Consider the following 20,795-nt stretch of genomic DNA (forward strand, 5'->3'; position numbering starts at 1 on the left):
TTATTGCGCTGTTGGCAGAATGGAGTTTCAAAGGAGCCATGGTACTCTGAGTCTTCCCGTTTCAATTTTGACGCAATGAGCTGTTCTATTTAAAAGAAAAGTAATATTCCTGCTGCAGAAAGCATGGATTTTTAAAATAGATTTGGGGTAGTTGAGCAGGAACCAGTTTGGAAGCGTTGTCAAAACTGCTAGCTTCAACGTTTGTGCAAAGTGGCCCATTTCTGTTCCCGTCCCTGTTACAGATGGTCCACAAGAAAGGAAGACTCAAAAGTTATTGCAAATATTTTAATGAAAAAAAGTTTTTTTTTTAATTCAATCCCTGTAACAGCACAGCATTCAAAACACGCGTACTTTCCCTCCCCCCACCCCCCAACACTGGCACACATGGGGCACCTCTAAATCAAGGCCATGGCTTCTCATTAGGGAGATAACAGTGCAAGAAAACAGTTGTCTCGCTTTCATTGGGTTTGGTTCTGGGGCAACACACAACTTTGGTATAAACGATATTTTCACCCAGATGTTGCCCACCCACTGCCCCAGGTTGAGACTGGAGTGTTCAAGGGAATCAGAACCACATCTTTTAGTCCCAGCGTCACACCAGAGACTCCAGATTCAAGGGAGATGAATCCAGTTTTCCACAGAAACGGGAACTCCAGCTTAGCTCCAAAAGAGTCTCTCTAGGAAAAGGAAAAGATGTTGGCTTTACTCCTGGCTCCAGGTCTTTAATTTCTTTTGCATTCCTTTCCCAGGACATTTGGAAGTGGAAGAGGGGAGGGGGAGACTTTATATGTAACAGCTCCCACTTTTCTTCCCTTCCCTATTCAGTGCATCCAGCAAACAATAGGTAGAATCCATTGTAAAAGGCACAAAGTAGCTTCAATCATTTTGCTCATCTGGCTCAAAGCTTTTTCACGAGCAGCCGTTCTTTGAAGAAGAAAAAAAAATGCTAATCGCAAGTAGCATGTATTGAAAATCAGAATAGGAGTTGTGACAGCAGCCCAAGATGGACAACAACGTGAACAACCCCAAACATCTGCCAAGAAAACACACACTAACCGCACACATACAGCTAGCTTGATTTCCCTCCCTCCCCACCCCCCCAAATCCTGCAAATGATAACGGGGATTATTCTCTATTCCTAACCGTCTCAAAAGTTGGATACAAAAAAAAAAACGGGCTAAAGGAAATGAAACAGCATAGAAGTAAAAACAACATTGGACCTCACAAGGCATATTAGAAAAACCAGGCTGCTAAAAAAATTCTTACTACATCCCTTTCAAAAAAAAAATTCCCAATCGCAACTGTTTTTTTGGGTTTCTCAAGATATCAAATGATGAGCAGATAGGCAACCCCTGATTAGTGAAAAGCATGCATATTGGGGGCTATAGTCTAATAATATGGAAAGGGGCCATAAATGCTCATTGAAGGAGGGATGCTATGACATCCTTCTGTTTATTCAGCTGCTAATCGCAACTTTAGAGAATCTTCCCAGAAAATGCCAGAAATCTTTATCGAAGTGTTCAGAACCCACTGGAATAAGAATCCTTCCTCTCCCACTTTGCTATTTATGTAGTTCTATTTCTTTTGCCATTAGTCTTCTCATACCGCCACATGCTTCCACTGTTAAATTTCTACATCAATATCATGTAACTCTACAAAATTTCATTCACCTGTATAAGTTGTTGCTCAAAAAAAGGCCACATTTTCCTGGAGTTAAAATAGAAGTTTAGGCAGGGGAGGGGGGGTATATTTTCTTCCAACAACAAAAAGTTGGCAGCTCTTTCCAGCTTCTTGCTCCAACACTCAGGTACATCCAAACTCACCATCCACCTTACACGTACCCATTCCTCTCAAATTACTTTTCTGTCACACTCGTTTGGTTTTTAAGGGTGGGAACCTTTAAACATTATACCTTGAAAGGGAGAGAGAGAGAGAGAGAGAAAAAAAAAACACCTGCAAAAAATCTCAGAACTGGTTAAAAAGCAGTCAAACAGCATTATTCCAATGGCACCTAGAGAAGATGGCCACTGTCAACCAAGAAGGCATATGCTAACAAAAGAAAAAAGGGCAAGAAATCCTGGTCATCTTTCATTTGTGCTTCAGAAGTAGCCATAAATTGATGCGTGGGATTCCAGTCCAGCCATACGAACTCCAGCTTGATCAGCCAGAGAGTCTCCAATCGTGGAACTAAGAGGAGTAAACATTCTTCCCCACATCCATCACTCCAGGAAAGCGGGCTAACACCAACGAGCCTGGAAACGCCACGTGGGCCAGAATTCCCTTATTTCCTCTTATCAGTTTGTTTTAGCAAGGTTTGTCCCTAAGAGTTTAGCCATGGATGCTCGAGGCACTGGGCAGCTGTAGCACGGTCCTCTGGGATGTACTCCATCATGGGCAACAGGAAGTCCGTGAACTGGGCCGCTTGTTCGAGAGGCCACTCGTATTTCTCCACCAAGACCTCGTATAATCCCCAGTGCTTCAGGTTCTTTATGTGACGTAGTTCCCCTAGCAAGACAGGCAAACAGACGGGAAAGTTGGAAAGGTCTCAGCTGAGATACTGTGATGACACAGGGATCAGCAGCAAACCTAGCATGTTTTAAGTTCACAAGGCCATACGGGTACAAGGTAAGATACAAGAGAACATCAATAGAGAATGGTTGTATATTGAAGACACTGACATACAGCCATGATATAAAGGTTTACAAGCTGCTTCTGCATGAAAGCAACTTCCTTCTGTATCGGCATATCTTAAAGACCAATCAAATGAGAGATATAAACGAGACTGGAAAAAATGGATTGACTATACACAAAACAAATACGGGACTAAGAAATTACAGATAGCCTATGCTTAAGATTAGGAATAATCTCAACTGCTTAAAGTTAGTGCAACAGCAAGAAGCTGAGTTCAACGCAGAGATGTTATTGACTTTCTTTTTTTAAAATTTCCTTTGTCTTAATATATTTTAGACTGTGTTTGTTAAAAAGCTACACCGTGTACGGGCTCTGGGAAGTTGGGGGGGGGGGAAGGGAGGTGGGGTCTTAGGGGGGAGGGGGGATATATAGTATGTGCTAGATTTTAAAGTAACACGATTGCACTTGTATACTGTTGCTCTTTAATTCCAGTGTAAAAATAGGACAAGCTGAATATATTAATAGATAGTAGAAATACACCGAAGGGAGGAGTAGAGGGAAAGAAGAAAGAGGGGTAGAGAGGGTGGGAGAGAGGATTGGAGGGAGGGGGAGAAGGAAGGGAGGGAGTGTATTGGGAGAGAGGTGTGGTAGAGGGGGAGGGGAAGTAGGGTAGAGGGGAATGATGGTGGGAAGACGGAAAGTTGGAGGGGGGGCGAAAGAAAGGGTGTATGGTGGGTCGAGGAGGTACATTGGGTTTCTATTTTGGGGGGTATTATTGACAAGAGGAATGGCTGTGTTTATTGTTCAATGTTATATGGCCCTGGTTCTGTACAGTATATGTGTGACTGTACGAAAATGGAAAATGGAAAATAAAACTATCTACACAACCTTGCTGAATTAAAAAAAAGAAAAGAAAGCAACTTCCTTCTGGATCTCACCACAGTAAACATTGCAACCTTTTTCTCATAATGAGAAAAAAGCAAAACAAAAACTAAATCAAGTTTAGTCTCATAATAGAAGGCAGCTCTTTATGTGGAAAAGGTAAGAGTCTCGTTCCCAATTTGAATTTGACTTGAATGCTGGGGCAGAAAAATCTCTCTTTTCAATTCCATCTGCAGACACTGTTCTCCAACAATTCTCTGTCCCCCCTGTTCTTTTTAGTAAGACAGACTCAAGGGCTGGGCTGACACAACAATTATTCACAGCTAATTGAATACTTAACCCAATTGTCTGGCTTCCAAGAGATAGCAAATCATAATTCTTCCTTTTTTTGGAGGGTTGCCTCTTTTTTAATATATATATATATTTATTTTATACACATAAACACATCAACAGAAACAGACACATAACTTAAAACAACATAGGAACAATAAGTCCCATTGTATATCATACAGCAGTTCCGTATCGGTTTCTTTGCAGTTAAGTGTTTTCCCTTCTATACATTTCTATCTTGCATTCATGGTCCCCTTATTCGTTATCCATTTTTATGTACTATTCTATATTTATTTATACTTAGCTATTTATAACCAAATGTTATTTACCTATATTGTGCTTTATATTTTCACTGTCGTTTATTCTCTTACGTACAATTATAGGTATACATTCACATAGTTATTCTTTTTCTTTGTCATTCTTATACTTTTGTTATTCCATTTAAAAGGTTATAAGGTATAGTTTGGATTGCTTTGTTTACCATACCCAGCATCTGCTGTAACACCACCTTATTTTCTCTTTCTTTTCTTTTCTCCCTTCCTTCCTTCTCTACTTCCTTCCTTCCTCCTCTACTTCCCCTTCTTCCTTCCCTTACCTCTCCCCTACTCCTACCCTCTTTCTTCTCCTTCCTACTCTCTCTCCTTCTCTTTCTCTCCCTCCCTCCCTCCCCTCCTTCTCTTTCTCTCCCTTCCACCCACCTCTCCTTACCTCTTTCTTCTTCCCTTACCTCTCCTCCACTCTTCCTCTTCCTTTCCTACTATCTCTCCTTCTCTTTCTCTCCATTCCACCTTCCACTCCTTTCCCTTCCTTCTCTCCTTCCTTCCTCCTCTCCTCTCCTTCCTTCTTCCCTCCCTTTCTTTTTCTATTGTTATAGGTGTCTTTTTCAAATCCCAGTTTATGTTTTCTTGGGGATGGTATTTCCACAAACCATAATTCTATCACCTGGGCTAAGTTCATATAATCAAGGTTTACAAGCTGATTCTGCATGAAAGCAACTTCCTTCTGGATCTCACCACAGTAAACACTGCAACCTTCCTACAATTTACTGCAAGCAGGCAGACCACTATTTGTACTGGTTCCCCAGAAAACTTACGTCTTTCCAACCTTCACCCTGTGCCTGATTTTTTTTGTTCAGAAGAATTTGATCTTTCTCAACTCTCTTCCTTTAAACCAGTGGTAGTCAACCTGGTCCCTACCGCCCACTAGTGGACGTTCTAGCTTTCATGGTGGGCGGTAGGGGTTTGCTGTAACTCTGCTTTATAAATTTTATAAACTAAAGTTACTTCCCTACTTTATAAATCACCATGACTGTGGAACCGGTGGGCAGTTAAATTTTTTTACTACTAACAGAGATACAAAAGTGGGCGGTAGGTATAAAAAGGTTGACTACCCCTGCTTTAAACAAACTTTGAACCCACATGCATTGGAGCAACATTTCCTCTAAAAGGTCACCCTCCAAAGGCTACATTTTCCAACTCACCTCGCCGGTTGAAGTACTCACGCGAGTACCGCCCCGAGAGAGCAAAGTGTGGTGGGATATCGCCAAGTAATTCAACAATGTGGGCAATATGATCTGAAAGAAGGAAAGCATTAGTGCCATGAGCCCCCATTTGGAGGGGGCCACTCAACTCTGCTACAAGCTATGAATACAGGGAAGTCTGGGGTTTATAAGCCCGAGAGAGGGCCTCCTATTTCTACATCTTGGAGTAACTGGGCTGGGTATTGAAGACAAAAGAAAAGAATTAATGTCAGGTGAAGGACTTTCTCTTTGGTAGCAATAGGAAGTATTTATTCATTCAATTTGTATAGCCTCTCATCTCAAACCAGTGGGACGTGAACAATCCGTGGCACGACAAAACCGCGCTCGACTAAAGCGCGCCCGATTAAACCGCGTCGCTGACATCAACAGGACGACAACAGCGAGCGCGGAGAAAGAAGGGCGCTTTAAATAGCGCTTTGAAAGCAAGCCGATTCAAGTTAAGGTAAGGGTTAGGTTAAGGGTTAGCTTTAGGGTTAGGTTAAGGGTTAGGTTAAGGGTTAGGGTTAGGATTAGGTTTAGCGTTAGGTTAAGGGTTAGGGTTAGGGTTAGGTTAAGGGTTAGGGTTAGGGGGTTAATTTTAGGTTTAGCGTTTACAGCGTGCTTTTTTCTCCGCGCTGTTGTCGCGCTGTTGATGACGTCAGCTACGCGGTTTCGTCGAGCGCCCTTTAGTCGAACGCGGTTTTGTGGTGGAACCGAACAATCGTAAAAAAAATTGGAATGGTTAAAATACAATACAAAAAAATAAATACAAATAGCAGCCAAGAGATATTATAATACATTGGTGTCAACATAGCCAGTAAATGGTGCCCTTCACACATTTGTGGCTCCTAACCCAGGCACATAGCTGGGTCTTCAAGGCCTTCCAAAAGGCCAGCAGGGTTGGATAGGGGGCCATCCTGATCTCCGGAAGGAGGGGGTTCCAAAGGGCAGATGCTACGTCAGAAAAGGTGTTCTGACCAAGGATTTCCAAGAGCATGAAACAAACTCCTGGTCCCCAAAAACAAAACCCCTTTTATTCTGCTCATTCACAGCTGGCAAAGTCTTTCAAAGGTGGATTTACGGTCACAGACCTTATCTTGCTTGGAGAGCTGACAGGCCGATATCTGCAGAACTTGGCAAGGAGTCTCAGAGAGTCACTAACCAATTAATTGTCCCCTGCAAATTCCACTCCCCTTTCGCTCCTTTTTATTTCCTCTGGGAGGGGCAATTCATCATCTCGCCTTACTCCCAAGTCGACCCCTGTTCTTTAGTTGTTGCCTTTGTCTGGTAACTCTGCACGTGTGCACACTGGGAACAGGCTCCAGCTGTTCGTCTGCCTCACTGGTGTCTGACTCTGAAGGCAGCTGATAACTGGCAACCGGCTCTGGCCCCCTCTCTGCCTCCGACACAGAGCCCTCATCAGAGCCTTCCCCAGAATTTTAACTCCCAGAATTCCTGTTAAGTCCATTAAGGACTTAAAAAGCGCCAAGATTGAGAAACACTACTCCACACCAGAACTGGTATTCTGCTGGTTCGCCCCGGTTCGGGTGAACCTGCAGTGGCGGCGGCAGGAGGCTCCACCCACCCGGACATCATCATGGACGCTCTGGGCTTGTGCAGGAGGTTCTGCACATGCACCGAAGTGCCGGGCGCTCCTGAAGCAAGCGCACACATGCTCCTGGTTCCGAATCTGTAGCGAAGACTGGAGCATTTCATGCCTGCTCCGCACCCATCACCCTCCTCAGTTCAACTGGCTGGTGTTCCCTACCTTCGTCCCTTGTATAATCTTCTCCAGAGTGAGGTTCAAAGAGATAGTCTCCAGTTGCCAACTCAAAAGCCTGCCGAATAAAAGAGGGAGTGAGTTTATCTTGTGTATGGGGATAACGGTACAGTGGAGCTAAAATAAAACACCCTTTCCCCAGAACCCATGATATTCCAAATGAATCATCTTCAGGATTCCAATTCTCAAAACAATTCTTTCTTGAGAGCTATGAGTAAGTAGTGCTTAAATGTTTATTTCATCGCACCCTAAAAATCAGCTCACGAGTCTACAAGGGAACGGACTGCGCTGGCATTTTTGGCGTATTACTGGATTTTACATATTACTCATCTAAAATTAGCTTCAGCAAATGTGGTTACATGGTTATCTTAAGGCTGGGATCAGCAACATGCTACTCATTGGCAGCAGAAAGTGGTATATCACCCCTGACAAAAGATTTCAGGTGATTAATCTGGGTTGTGACTCCTAAATGTACAGTTCACACACATTGTTTAATCATCATTTAAAAGTAACTCAAGAATCTTTCAAAATTGTTTGCTGCGTGTTTAAGGTTATCTATCTCAGTGTTTCCCAACCTTGGTGACTTTAAGTCCTGTGGACTTCAACTCCCAGAATCCCCCAGCCAGCATAGCTGGCTGGGGTATTCTGGGAGTTGAAGTCCACAGGACTTAAAGTCACCAAGGTTGGGAAACACTGATCTATCTGTCTCTGAAGTATAGGGAAAACTACCTACTGGTTTTGGGCGGTTAAAGACGTCTAAAATAATTTATTTAGGATTTGGCAAGGGCTTTTGTTCTGTTTTACTGCTTTAAATGCAAAGTTATTACCTTATAAATACAAACAAGCATCAACCTCACATTTACATACCCAGTTGGAAACAAGTCTGCTTATTATCACAACCACCACAGGGAGATGAAGAAACTGTGAGCTCGCTGTTTATAAGATAATGAATTAGGTGACAAAATTACTTGCGGTTGCGAGGGAATTCACGGCACAACTTGAAAAAATATGTCAGCCGATGGTTAGCTGCAAATTGCACAGGAAGTTGTGTCGGGATTTTAAAAATCTATTCCGCATAAAAGCAACTGTCAGCAGGATTTAGCATAAAAGTTACAAAGAAGCCGGAGGAGAAACTTCCCCGAGAACTTACCATACATGCTGTGCTCCAGATATCAGCTGGAGTGTTATAGACAGCACCAATCAGGACCTCCAAAGCCCGATACTGCCGAGTCTGAATGTCTTCTGTAAAATGTTTGTGCTAAAGAAATTAAGCAGAGAATGAAGAGCCATCCATCCCCTCTGGTGTGTGCCTAGCATATATCCTCGTTGTCTTCAACTCTTTGGACAGTCTTTCAAACAATGACCCAAATATTCTTCCTGCCATGTCCAATTCCTCCTACAAGATTTTTAGCCTACCTACCTGTTCTGAACCCCCCCCCCCTTCTCCGTTCAGGAACGAAAGCCAAACGGACGTACAAAAGAATGTTTTAATCAGTCCCGGCTCTTGCTGGCTGCGAGCCCAAAAGAAACAAAGATAATTGCTCTGGCAAAAGTCCTATAACTCACGCAGCACTGCCAAACAGACTTCTCTTATCAAGCCACTTATCCAAGTTGGCTTAATTTGTGAACATGAATGAGAACGTTGACTTCTGCAACCAGGGCGTGGCATCAGCAGTCTCTTTTATCAGCAGGAGGGGATCTTGATCAGCATCAGCTGCTCGTAATCACCTCCTGGAGTTACTCTGTTGTTCTTTACGCCGAGTAGCCCTGCGCCTGCTTGCATCCTGATACAACTCCCAAATGTTTTCCTGAACATTCCCTCTGATCCAATGCTCTGCGGCCACCTGGTGGCCAACCAGTCTCTCCTCGCCCTGCTCGGAGTCGACACCCTGTCCAGGGTCCTCCACCTTCTCCAAGGCCGACTCATAAGCCCCCTCACTGTCGGAGTGTGGTGGCAGCTCCAACGGCTCCTGCCGGGCCACAACACCACCCTAACGTACACCCCCAAAGTAACCTTCCCAGGAACAGAGCCCACCTTGTTCATGGTATCAAATGCCTTTCATGTAATTCTTGCGCTCTGGACTATCAATGCATTAATATCTGCCACCATTGAGGGACTATAAAAAAATGAAATATTTGGGATCTTTTCACCAAAATAAGGCATGGAATGCTTAAGGGTAGGGGAAAACTCTGATTCGTCATGAAATTTCCTCCATAGCATAATTGGAAAAAAACAAAACAAAAACTAGACCAAGTTTAGTCTCAAAATAGAAGACAGCTCTTTATGTGGAAAAGATAAAGAGTCTCGTTCCCAATTTGAATTCGACTTGAATGCTGGGGCAGAAAATCTCTCTCTTCAATTCCATCTGCAGACACTGTTCTCCAACCATTCTCTGTCCCCCCTGTTCTTTTTAGTAAGACAGACTCAAGGGCTGGGCTGACACAACAATTATTCACAGCTAATTGAACTTAACCCAGTGGTAGTCAACCTGGCCCCTACCGCCCACTAGTGGGCGTTCCAGCTTTCATGGTGGGCGTTAGGGGGTTTGCTGTAACTCTGCTTTATAAATTTTATAGAGTAAAGTTACTTCCCTACTTTATAAATCACCATTACTGTGGAACTGGTGGGCGGTTAGAAAATTTTACTACTAACAGAGATACAAAAATGCGTGGCACGACAAAACCGCGGTCCACTAAAGCGCGCCCGATTAAAGCGCGTCGCTGACGTCATCAGCAGCGCGACAACAGCGACCGCGGAAAAAAAAGGGCGCTTTAAAAAGCGCTTTGAAAGCAAGCCGATTCACGTTAAAGTAAGGGTTAGGGTTAGGTTAGGTTTAGGGTTAGGTTAAGGGTTAGGGTTAGGTTAAGGGTTAGCGTTAGGTTTAGCTTTAGGTTAAGGGTTAGGTTAAGGGTTAGGTTAAGGGTTAGGTTTCGGGGGGTTAGGTTTAGGTTTAGGGGTTAATTTTAGCTTTAGCGCTCACAGCGTGCTTTTTTCGTTGCGCTGTGATGACGTCAGCTACGCGGTTTCGTCGAGCGCGCTTTAGTCGAACGCGGTTTTGTGGTGGAACCACAAAAATGGGCGGTAGGTATAAAAAGGTTGACTACCCCTGACTTAACCCAATTGTCTGGCTTCCAAGAGATAGCAAACCATAAATCTATCACCTGGGCTAAGTTCATATAATCAACTAATCACAGATTAGGCTCCAATGTGATTGGTTACATTGTGGTTTAGCGTATCCTGGCAATTTAATTAGGGGAAGTTAGCAAAACAAACAAAACAAAACCACCTTGCAAGGCATTTGTTTTAGAAAGTTGGTGTCAGCCTCTGCTTTGCTGCTGCTTCGGCTGCCATTGAAACGGGGAGGGGGGGCATGGTATTTGGGAGGGGAATACTAATTGTGCTGGAGGAAGATTCTGGAGTTTCTGCTGCCTGTCTTACTGCGCACGCGGAGGAGGTTTCCCGCCAAGGCCAACGGCACCGGCATTCCATCTTGGTGATGCCTTTCGAAGTTATCTCACACCTGACACTTGGGAGAATTGTGGTTGGACTGTAACTGGGATGCCAAGGGGTGGGGAATGGGTTATTCTATATATCATTTGCTTTCGCGCCTAAATAATCAGTCTTCGCTTTGCTACGCTTCTGATCATTTATAATTAGTAAAAGTACACTTGATTTCTATCAATGGAGTCTCGTGGTTTTCTTTCCTAATTATTCAATGGACGGTTGGAAATGAAGCTAAAAGCAACATTGCCTCACAGCTTCCATTATCTTAGCAAAAGCAGAATTTGTGAAAAGCATTCAGCAAGTTCATGAATACCTCTGGCTCCATGAATGTGAGCCAAAAAACAAACAAACTTGCCTCAAATTTGGAACATAAAGTCAGCTTTCTTATGTCAGTCTTCCCCAACCAGAATACCTCCAGCCATATGACTTAAATTCCCTGAATTTCTCAGACTGCTGAAAATTCTGGGAGTCCCAAAAGTGGTCAAATATACATCCACACGACGTGCTGAACTACAAACTAGCCAACCACAAACAAACCTACTACGTTGCGCAAAGCCAGCCAGTGTGGCTACTTCAATATTTTGAATTTTGTACAAACTTAGTAAATTAGATAAACCGATTGAACAGTTAACTAGATATAAGAATTCGCTTCTGAACAACAACCACTGGGCAACGTTTTCACCACCTATTTGAAAAGCATTTAAAAGAAAATAGCATCTTAAATGCCAATGGGGTAAAACGAACCAAGTAACGCAGAAATGTGCAAAAATATTTCGGATGCTGCAGCTGTTAATATTAGCATAAATAAATCCTCTCCCTTTCTCATTCTCAAGGGATATAAGATCACGATTGTTACTACGGCAATTGGGACCAGGAATTTCTGTTGCTAAGCAATGTGGTTGTAATGTATGTCACATGACCACAATGCTTAGTGATGGCAATCCCTGTAGACTCCATTCCCGCTGTTAAGCAAGGATAGTGGGTTGTTAAGGAAGTACCCCCTCACAACTTCCTGATGGCTTCCAACAAAGACAGTGGGGAAACCGACAGGATATTTCAAGTGCCGGGCGGCTCATAAGCAGGCTGGTAGGCAGGGAAATGGCTGTTGATGAGTGGGAGAAGGAGCAAAGGCAATAATATATATATTGTACTGAATATATATTGTATGTATGTATGTATGTATGTATGTATGTATGTATGTATGTATGTATATAGATAGATAGATATAGATGTATATAGATAGATATATAAGATATAGATAGATAGATAGAAAGATATAGATAAATATAGATAGATAGTGATAGATTGATTGATAGATATAGATAGATATATAGATATATAGATAAATAGATAGTTATAGATAGAGATAGATAGATAGATATATAGATATAGATAGATAGAGATAGATAGATAGATAGAGATAGATAGATAGAGATATATATATATATATATATATATATATATATATATATATATATATATATATATATATATATATATATATATATAGAGAGAGAGAGAGAGAGAGAGAGAGAGAGAGAGAGAGAGAGAGAGAGAGAGAGAGAGAGAGAGAGAGAGAGAGAGAGAATGAATGAATGAATGAATGAATGAATGAATGAATGAATCATGAATTTCTGGACTCTGCAAACATGTAACTTTCCACTATGTTGTTTCTGTTGTACAGTGGGACTATAGGTCCTGTATACTATTGGGTGATTGGAATGGTGTGATAGACACTAAAAGAGATAAGAAGACTTCTCGCCCAAATACTAAGATGCGAGCAAAGCTACCCAAACCTTTTTTTGACATGATGGACGACTTTGAATTGAGAGATATTTGGCGAGAAAGAAACGCAGAGGAATATGATTTCACTTTCTTCTCTGATAGACATCAATCCCTTTCAAGGATTGATTTTATACTAATCACTAATGATTTGCTTTCTAGGGTCAAGAAGACAAAGATTGCGGCGAGGGTCCTTTCGGATCATAACCCAGTTTGGATGGAATTGGGAAGGGTAGTGCAGGCAAGAAGGTCTTGGAGATTGAATGAAAACTTATTTAGATATGAAAAGTATATTAATGATTGTAAAAAATTGTTATCTGAATATTTTGTTTTGAATATGAATAAGGGTACATCTATGGAATTCGTATGGGATGCAAGCAAAGCGTATATGAGAGGAGTGCTGATGAATATAAATAAAACACATAGATATAAACAAGGGCTAAAACGAACAGAATTGGAAGAAAATCAACTCTATGTCTCTAAGTATTTCCCTTCACATAACAAATCAAGAAGAAAAGCAACACAGAACTAAGGAGAAATTTCCTGACAGTGAGAACAATGAGCGGAACGACTTGCCTCCAGAAGTTGTGGGTTCTCCAACACTGGAAATTTTAAAGAAGAGATTGGACAACCGTTTGTCTGAAATGCTATCGGATTTCCTGCCTGAGCACAGGGTTGGGACTCCAAGGTCTCTTCCAACTCTATTATTATTATTCTGTTACTCTGTTAATACCATTTCTCCCCTTCAGGGTAAAAGTTTTCCTTATTCTTCCTATAGGAATTTTCATGACTTTCCATTTTGTAACTTCCTAAACAAGCCAGATACCTTTTGCAACACAACCCTAATTTCCCATTCCCTACAAGCAGCCACCGTTATTGGGGAGGGGAAAGAGATATGCATGAATTACTCACCACCCAACAAGCATTGCCCAGATCTGCAATCTTCACTCTGATCTTGTCTGCGTTTTGGGGTTCCAAAGGGTTCACCAAGAATTCAGAAGTGCCAAAAGCTGCACGGACATGGTAGAAAAGAAGAGAGAAAACAAACAAGAACCATTGTGAGGAATCGGAATCAAAAGCACACACACCTCCCCTCTAGAATGGAAATGCTGCTCTAGCATCATTTTTAGGGGGAGGGTCACCATGATATGGAAATCAGACCTAAGGAGGAGTTTTCATTCAGGGATAATGTGCTGCCACAACTTTAGGAAGTTTGGTTAAGAAGGGAGGGGATGGAATGGTGGACGGATTGTGGCATGTAATTTCCAATGTGGGAAGCTGCGTGACCTGTCAAATGCGCGCCGACAAAACCATGTCGAGAAACCCGCGACGTTGAAAGCGCTCCCACAAAAGAGCGCCGACAAACCCGCGCCCACAAAAGCGCGATTAGGGTTAAGGTAAGGGTTGTTACGTTGTTTTTTGATGGCGCGCATTTGTTGGCGCGCTTCTGTGGGCGCGCTTTCGACCTTGCGGTTTTCTCGCCGCGGTTTTGTCGAGCGCGCATTTGTCGGTGAACCGGGAAGCTGGCATATTTAACAATGCTTGGCTTGCTTCTCTTTGCCTCCCTCCAAAGTTGGAGTAAGTACTCACTGCTGGGTGAGAGAAGCCCACCACGCTCCCGCTGGTTAGAAACGCCTGAGAGGGCTGATCCAGAGAAAAGCGATCCTGAGAAGCCGGAGGTGGCAGAGTCAGGGCTGACGTGATGGCTGGCCGTTCCGGGTGGGGAATGCCCATTGCAGCTGTCGTAGGCGTTGTGTGTGTAGAAGCCAGAGGATGACGTCAAGCTTTGGGGACTGCAGGGCAGAGATCCCCCCGAGGGCTCTCCCCCTCCAGAGACCGAGATGGGGCAACTGCAATGCCCTTCTGTGGAACACGATGGAAGGCCGAGATATCCCAGCAAGAGGAAGGAAAACATTATTAGCCAAGAGGAAAAGGCAGAGACATGCTTTGGAGTAAAGTAAAAGCACATCATTTTATTTAATTATTCATGTATTAACTGCGGAACGCATAACTTATGCACAATATTGGAAAAAAGAAAATACACCATCAGAGCTAGATATAATCAAAAAAGTGTTGGCCTGTGCGGAAGCAGATAGGCTCACTCTTGAACTTAAAAATAAAGGGGAATCAGAATATTTTGAAGTCTGGAATAGATTTTATGACTGGTATAAGACAAGGTGACAAGACTGGAACAAACTGTATACTGTGATTGGACAGAAGGATAGGCAATGTATTAAGTAGGCTAATTGTCAATAGTTGTGACTAGCTGTATATAATGTGAATGTATAGTCACTCTGACTTCACGGTACTGCATTGTTTTAAATGTAAAAATAATAAAAATATATTTGGAAAAAAAAAGGGATGTCTGACAAAAAACCCTTATGTCTTATTCGAAGTCTCAGAAGCAAGGATCCAAAATCTTGTTTTTATTTCCGTTTTCATAAAACTTGGATCATCCAACACAAAACCATTCGGACAGAGAAATAAAGCTACCGTACTTCTTGGTAGTGTTAGCTTCATTGAAGTATGGAATTCAGTTCTATAAGAGTATGGTAAAGGCCACCAACCTTGAAAGGAAATTAGGCAAACTAATTCTGGATTATAAACTCCTAAGGACCATTAGCTGCCTGTATGTCCAGCCTCAAAGGCAGGATGTAACTCAAGATTAATTGCTAGAGAACAGCAATTAAGGTCCTAGGACCACAGTTTATGAAACACTGACCTAAAGCATGGTTGCCCCAATCTCTTGGCTTGCCTGGGCCACAATGAATGAAGATGAATTGCCTTGGGCCGCATAAAAATATTTAGTTAACATATAAGGCAAAGGTAAAAGTAAAGGTTTTAACATATAAAAATGCCATAATAGTATTAAAAGTATGATCTTGTGGGGTTGCATTACTAACTGTTCAACGCAAACGTGTAGCCTGGAGGTTGGACATGCCTGACTTAAGAGTTTCTGAAGTTTTGCTGGTAAATAAATCAAGAACTGCATACATTCAATAGCTGTGAAATAATTTATAAACTTGCCTAGTTAGACATTTATTCCTCCCTCTGGGAAACAAAAATACTACTGTTATGTGGCAGGATGCCTGTATTTATGACTTGGCCTTAAATATAGTTTAAGTCCAGACTCTAAGTGATTACTAAACAAAATGGACAATAATCTGTGGAACATACAAAAACAAATAGTGTTTGATTTTAGGTACTTTTATCAAAATATGCATTTTTGTAGTTTTCTTGGTTTTCTCTGAATTTTCTTTTTGTGTAGCAAAATTACAAACCAAAACAATTTTTAAAAAATCCCTTTTGTTCTCTGCTTTTTCCAAGAAAATACGGTCCAGATGTAAATCTGCTATATATTTCTGTCAAGCTTGTGGGAATGATTTCAAGAGCCCTTACTGTACTGTTCTGACCCCCCTCGTTCCACACCCAAGCAGTCCTTTTATAGTCTGGAGAGGAGCCTAATGACCACCAGCTGAGTGCAATTACCTCCTGTAACTGTGCAACTGTTCCTGACGCCTATTAGTTCTTCGATGGCGTGCATCCAGGAACAACTCACTACCGGCGTCCAGCTCACTCTCCCTTGTCTCCTCCCCACTGATCCAAGGCTCAGGTGCCTCCTGGTGGCCAACCAGCCTCTCTGCGCCCTGCTCGGAGTCGGAACCCTGTCCAGGGTCCTCCACATCCTCCAGAGCTGACTCATAGGGCCCCTCGCTGTCGGAGTCTGGTGGCAGCTCCAAGGGCTCCTGCTGGGCCACAACACTGTACCATAGCACACCAGTCTGCCCAGCCCATCTTGAAAAAGCATCTTTGGGACAACCATGACCTGGATGACCGAGAATCCCCATAGACATCTTACCTGTGGTCTCTGCGGACTTGCTGGTCCCTGCATTCGTAGCTGCCAGGTCCTCCAGCTGCTGAAGGTCCCGGAGCCGTTCAGCCAGGAGCTGACTCTGCCGTTTCTGCTTCCTCTTCAGCTTCTTCCGCTTGTTCTTTGAAAGCTTCCCATTCTGGGAGATGAGAGGGCCCCATGTCACAGCCCCATCACTCATAACTCCAGGGCTGCATAAGAACGGAGCAGACGGGGACACAGGCAAACAAGATGGACGCCTGCCCATGATGTCTGGGGCAGGCAGGGAAAGGAGGAGGAGAAGAAACAATCCGGGGAATCACGTGGGCCCTAATATGTTTGTCCGTGGGCAAGGTTAAGTTGCACTCCCAAACACACCACATGCAAGAGGAAAGCTGAAGGTACGTAGGAACAAGAAGACATGATAGTTCTCCAAGAAGCACATAGGACTGTCTCAAGCGAATGCCTGGAAAGTAATGCCAAGTTCAATGGGAGATGGTCAAATTCAGGCCGTTCCACTTCAAACTGCTGGAGGGGATGTTACTTGGATAATAGCAATAGCAATAGCAGTTAGACTTATATACCGCTTCATAGGGCTTTCAGCCCTCTCTAAGCGGTTTACAGAGTCAGCATACCGCCCCCACAGTCCAGGTCCTCATTTCACCCACCTCGGAAGGATGGAAGGCTGAGTCAACCTTGAGCCGGTGAGATTAGAACCGCTGAACTGCAGATAACAGCCAGCTGAAGTGGCCTGTAGTACTGCACCCTAACCACTGCGCCACCTCGGCTCATAATAAGTAAAAAACTTAATAAAACTGCTTCAGGGAAGAAACCTAAGCCGAGTTCCACTTTCTGACAGGTAGATTATTTTAATACGACGGAGTTCATTTACTCAATCTCCAGGGGGACAAATCGGCAGTACAGTTTACCCCCACCTGCAATTTGAAATGGGAGAGCCTGAAGAAGATGGGCTTACTATCGCATAGTGCTCTTGGCTTAAATTGCAGACATCCTGCCAGGAGAGGGAGAGGCCGGTGTGAAGCAACAAAGCAAAGAGAATTATGAGTGAGAAGAAGGGAGCCATGCATGTGTTGGGCCTATTGAAACTAGCTAAGGGTGGCTTCAACTGCAGGAACCAGCGACAATATATTTGAACAATAGCAATAGCAGTTAGACTTATATACCGCTTCATAGGGCTTTCAGCCCTCTCTAAGCGGTTTACAGAGTCAGCATATCGCCCCCAACAACAATCCGGGTCCTCATTTCACCCACCTCGGAAGGATGGAAGGCTGAGTCAACCCTGAGCCGGTGAGATTTGAACAGCCGAACTGCAGTCAGCTGAAGTAGCCTGCAGTGCTGCATTTAACCACTGCGCCACCTCGGCAACAAAGCGGTGCCTATTTCAACGCTGAGCTCTAGTGCCCTTTCTGATTCAACAAAGCCAAACGCTGTCGTTCCGTGATGTCAAACGGGCCACATCCCTTTTGCCAGGCCACGGGAAAAAGTGGGTCACAGTAACAGATAAAAACCTTGACAGACAGAAGCAAGGATATACTTGGCACAGAGGTGTGAACTCTAGGGAGCACAAGGCATGAAGAGCGCACAAATCGGAGTGAAAAAAAACCCACACACACAGGAGAGGTGATAAAGAGGGCAATCTCGCATTTACATAGACAGGAGGAAATCCTGGGATTGCACAGGCCGTTGCTGAAGGTGGAAAAGTGAGAAACAATGGATGACCCTCTGGGTTTCTGGCAAAGTGCAAGAGAAGACTTCCCTGCCCACCTCTCATACAAAGGAGCAACAGAGACAGCAGCCAGGGAGGTGATTGGGGGGGGGGCATTCACAGCAGGAACTTCTATCTGGGTCCCTAAAAGGAAAGCTGTCTCACTCCAGGATCATATACAACCAGAGCCCATCAAATCCATACCACTTTTAATAGAATAAAAGGAGGAAAATATAGGGAAAACGCTTAAATTGAATCAAAGTCACTTTCTGTCCTGGGCCCCATATATTAGCGTGCCCTCCCCAACACCCAGCTTGGCTAAGTGCAAATGAAAATGCATGTCACTTGATCTACGCCCAAGTCAAAAAAATCTGGACAGAACTCTAAACTGTGCACGTGGAAGCACAATTACCGGCCTTTTGCTCAGCAAAAAAGGTGTCCAGGTGAGACACGCCTGCACTTCCCTTGCCACAAATCTAGCAGGATGTGCAATAATAGAACTTGCTAGAGTGGATTTTTATCAGATTCTGGCACAATTTGGCAGGAATGAGATAAAACAAGCTGGTTTTACTTCTAAGAAACACCAGACTCTCCCAGCCAAGTTTGTTTCCAGGAATGCTAATCTTCTGAATCAGGAAGGTGCAAAATCAACAAATAACTCACACCTTCTTCTAGATCAGTCTTGGTTTGGCCTTAGGTACCCCTCCTTATTTTTGAAATGAGTGGCCCTGGCACCAGGGTACCTCCCGCTGTTTGAAACCCCTGAGTGGTAGTTGTGGCCTTCAAGTACCGTATTTTCACGACCATAAGCCGCACTGAAAATCCTAAAATTTGATCCAAAATCGGCAGTGCGGCTTATAACCCGGTGCGCTTTATATGTGGAAAAAGATCTCCCAGCTGCTTTGCTCCTCGCGACTGCAACAGATGTCCAGAAGCGGCCCCTGGGGCCAATGGGGACCAGACCCCCAGCTCGACAGCCCCTGTCGCCTCTGGACGTCCACCGCAGCTGTGAGGAGCCGAGGAGAGCGCGGAGAAGAGCGCGCGACGGCCCCCGGCGCTCCGGGAAGCGGGAGAGGCGCGCGGCCCGGCCTCTCCTCCCTGGACGCCGCAGCAGCAGCCCCAAGCACACCGATCCCCGCGCCCTTCGCATCGGGGCATGCTCTTGCAGCACGCCCCGATGCGAAAAACACAGAGATCGGTGCGCCCGGGGCCGCCGCCGCGACGTCCAGGGAGGAGAAATCAAACCGCGCGCCTCTCCCGCCTCCCGGAGCGCCAAGAACCGTCGCGCGCTCCCCTCCACACTCTCCTCGGCTCCCCACAACCGCAACAGACGTCCAGAAGCGACAGGGGCCACCGAGCCGGAAATCCAATCCCCACCAGCCCCAAAAGCCGCTTCTGGACATCTGTTGCAGTCGCGAGGAGCGGCACGAAGGCTCCCGGCGCTCCAGGAAACACCGAAAGCAGCTGGGAGAAGCGCGCGGCCCGGCCTCCCCTCCCTGGACGCCGCAGCAGCAGCCCCAAACTCACCGATCCCAGTGCCTTTCACATCGGGGCGCGCTGCAAGAGCATGCCCCGATGCGAAAAACACAGAGATCGGTGCGCCCGGGGCCGCCGCTGCGACGTCCAGGGAGGAGAAACCAAGCCGCGCGCCCCTCCCAGCCGCCCTCGGCGCCCCCCGGAGCGCCAAGAACCCTCGTGCCGCTCCTCGCGACTGCAACAGATGTCCAGAAGCGTCGGGAAATGTGCGGCTTATAACCCGGTGCGCTTTATATGTGGAAAAAGTTTGAAAAATTAACGTTAATTGATACTGCGGCTTATAATCCGGTGTGGCTTTTGGTCGTGAAAATACGGTACTGGCCTAGATCAAGCAGGTTCAACTTTCCGCCAAGTATCCACTTATCTTCCGAAGGGCACATAGGTGGCTGTGAGGGATGCATGGTCTAGGAAGGGCCAGGCACTGTTTTCTTAAAGGCCCAAGTATACAAGGGCCAGACTAAGGAAAAATTAAAGGTAAAAATAAAATACAATATAGTACCGGCTCTACAAAAGGAAGAGAAACCAGAGCAGGATTTAAAAAAAACCTCTATGATCCAGAATTGAAAACTGTTAAGATATAGCAGAGGTGGGTTCCTACCAGTTCGCACCTATTCGGTAGAACCGGTTCGTCAAATCTACCGAACCGGTTAGAAGAGGTTCCACCAGTGGACCCGGAAAGCAGGCCACACCTACAGAAGAGGGTCCAAAGATTTTTTGAAACCCACCACTGGTCCTTGGATAGGATTATTCTACACTATCATGCTCATATTTATAAAACTCAGTGCCTCTGTGAAAGGTAAGGATGACTACTGCGTTTGTGGTGCAATCAGAACATTGCGTGTGTTGAAGTTGTTTTAACGCAAACCAAAGATGCCTTTTAAAAAACAAGTTTACATCCTATTCTTATGCATGCCAGTGCTGTGTGGGGGGTGATTTAAGGTGGTTCTGACAAGTGTCGTCGGCATCTTCATATCCGGTCACATGGGCGGCAAGCCACTCCCATCCGGTCACATGGGTGGCAAGCCACTCCCACAAAGGAGGCCACACCCACAGAGTAGGTTCCAACAATTTTTGAAACTGAGATATAGGATCATCAATTATAGAGCCCCAGCTAAATAAAAGAAACCAATAAAAATAAATAATAATTTAAGGTAGGACAGGAAGTAGAAATTAGAAAGCAAACAAAAACAGAGATAAAATAGGTTTTTTTTGCTGCAAAGAAATCTTTATTTTGCAATTTTTCCTCACAACCCT

At 44.4% G+C, this 20,795-nt stretch overlaps 1 protein-coding gene across 2 annotated transcripts in view; it reads right to left on the reverse strand.

The window, feature by feature from the left end:
* Positions 1-271: 271 nt before the first annotated feature.
* SRPK3 (SRSF protein kinase 3) overlaps positions 272-20,795 on the reverse strand; it is a 53,198-nt gene continuing 32,674 nt past the window's right edge. For both annotated transcript variants that reach the window (XM_087710856.1, XM_087710857.1), the window contains 7 exons: positions 16,289-16,439; positions 14,020-14,292; positions 13,342-13,439; positions 8,293-8,400; positions 7,131-7,200; positions 5,324-5,416; positions 272-2,505 (listed from right to left, as the gene is read on the reverse strand). In XM_087710856.1, the coding sequence (XP_087566982.1) occupies positions 2,321-2,505; positions 5,324-5,416; positions 7,131-7,200; positions 8,293-8,400; positions 13,342-13,439; positions 14,020-14,292; positions 16,289-16,439 (978 nt within the window). In that variant the 3' untranslated portion in view covers positions 272-2,320. The remainder of the gene's footprint in view (positions 2,506-5,323; positions 5,417-7,130; positions 7,201-8,292; positions 8,401-13,341; positions 13,440-14,019; positions 14,293-16,288; positions 16,440-20,795) is intronic.

Source organism: Thamnophis sirtalis, unplaced genomic scaffold, assembly GCF_051295495.1.
Source record: "Thamnophis sirtalis isolate CommonGarterSnake01/CBP01778 unplaced genomic scaffold, rThaSir2_p1.2 scaffold_3, whole genome shotgun sequence".
NCBI lineage: Eukaryota > Metazoa > Chordata > Lepidosauria > Squamata > Natricidae > Thamnophis > Thamnophis sirtalis.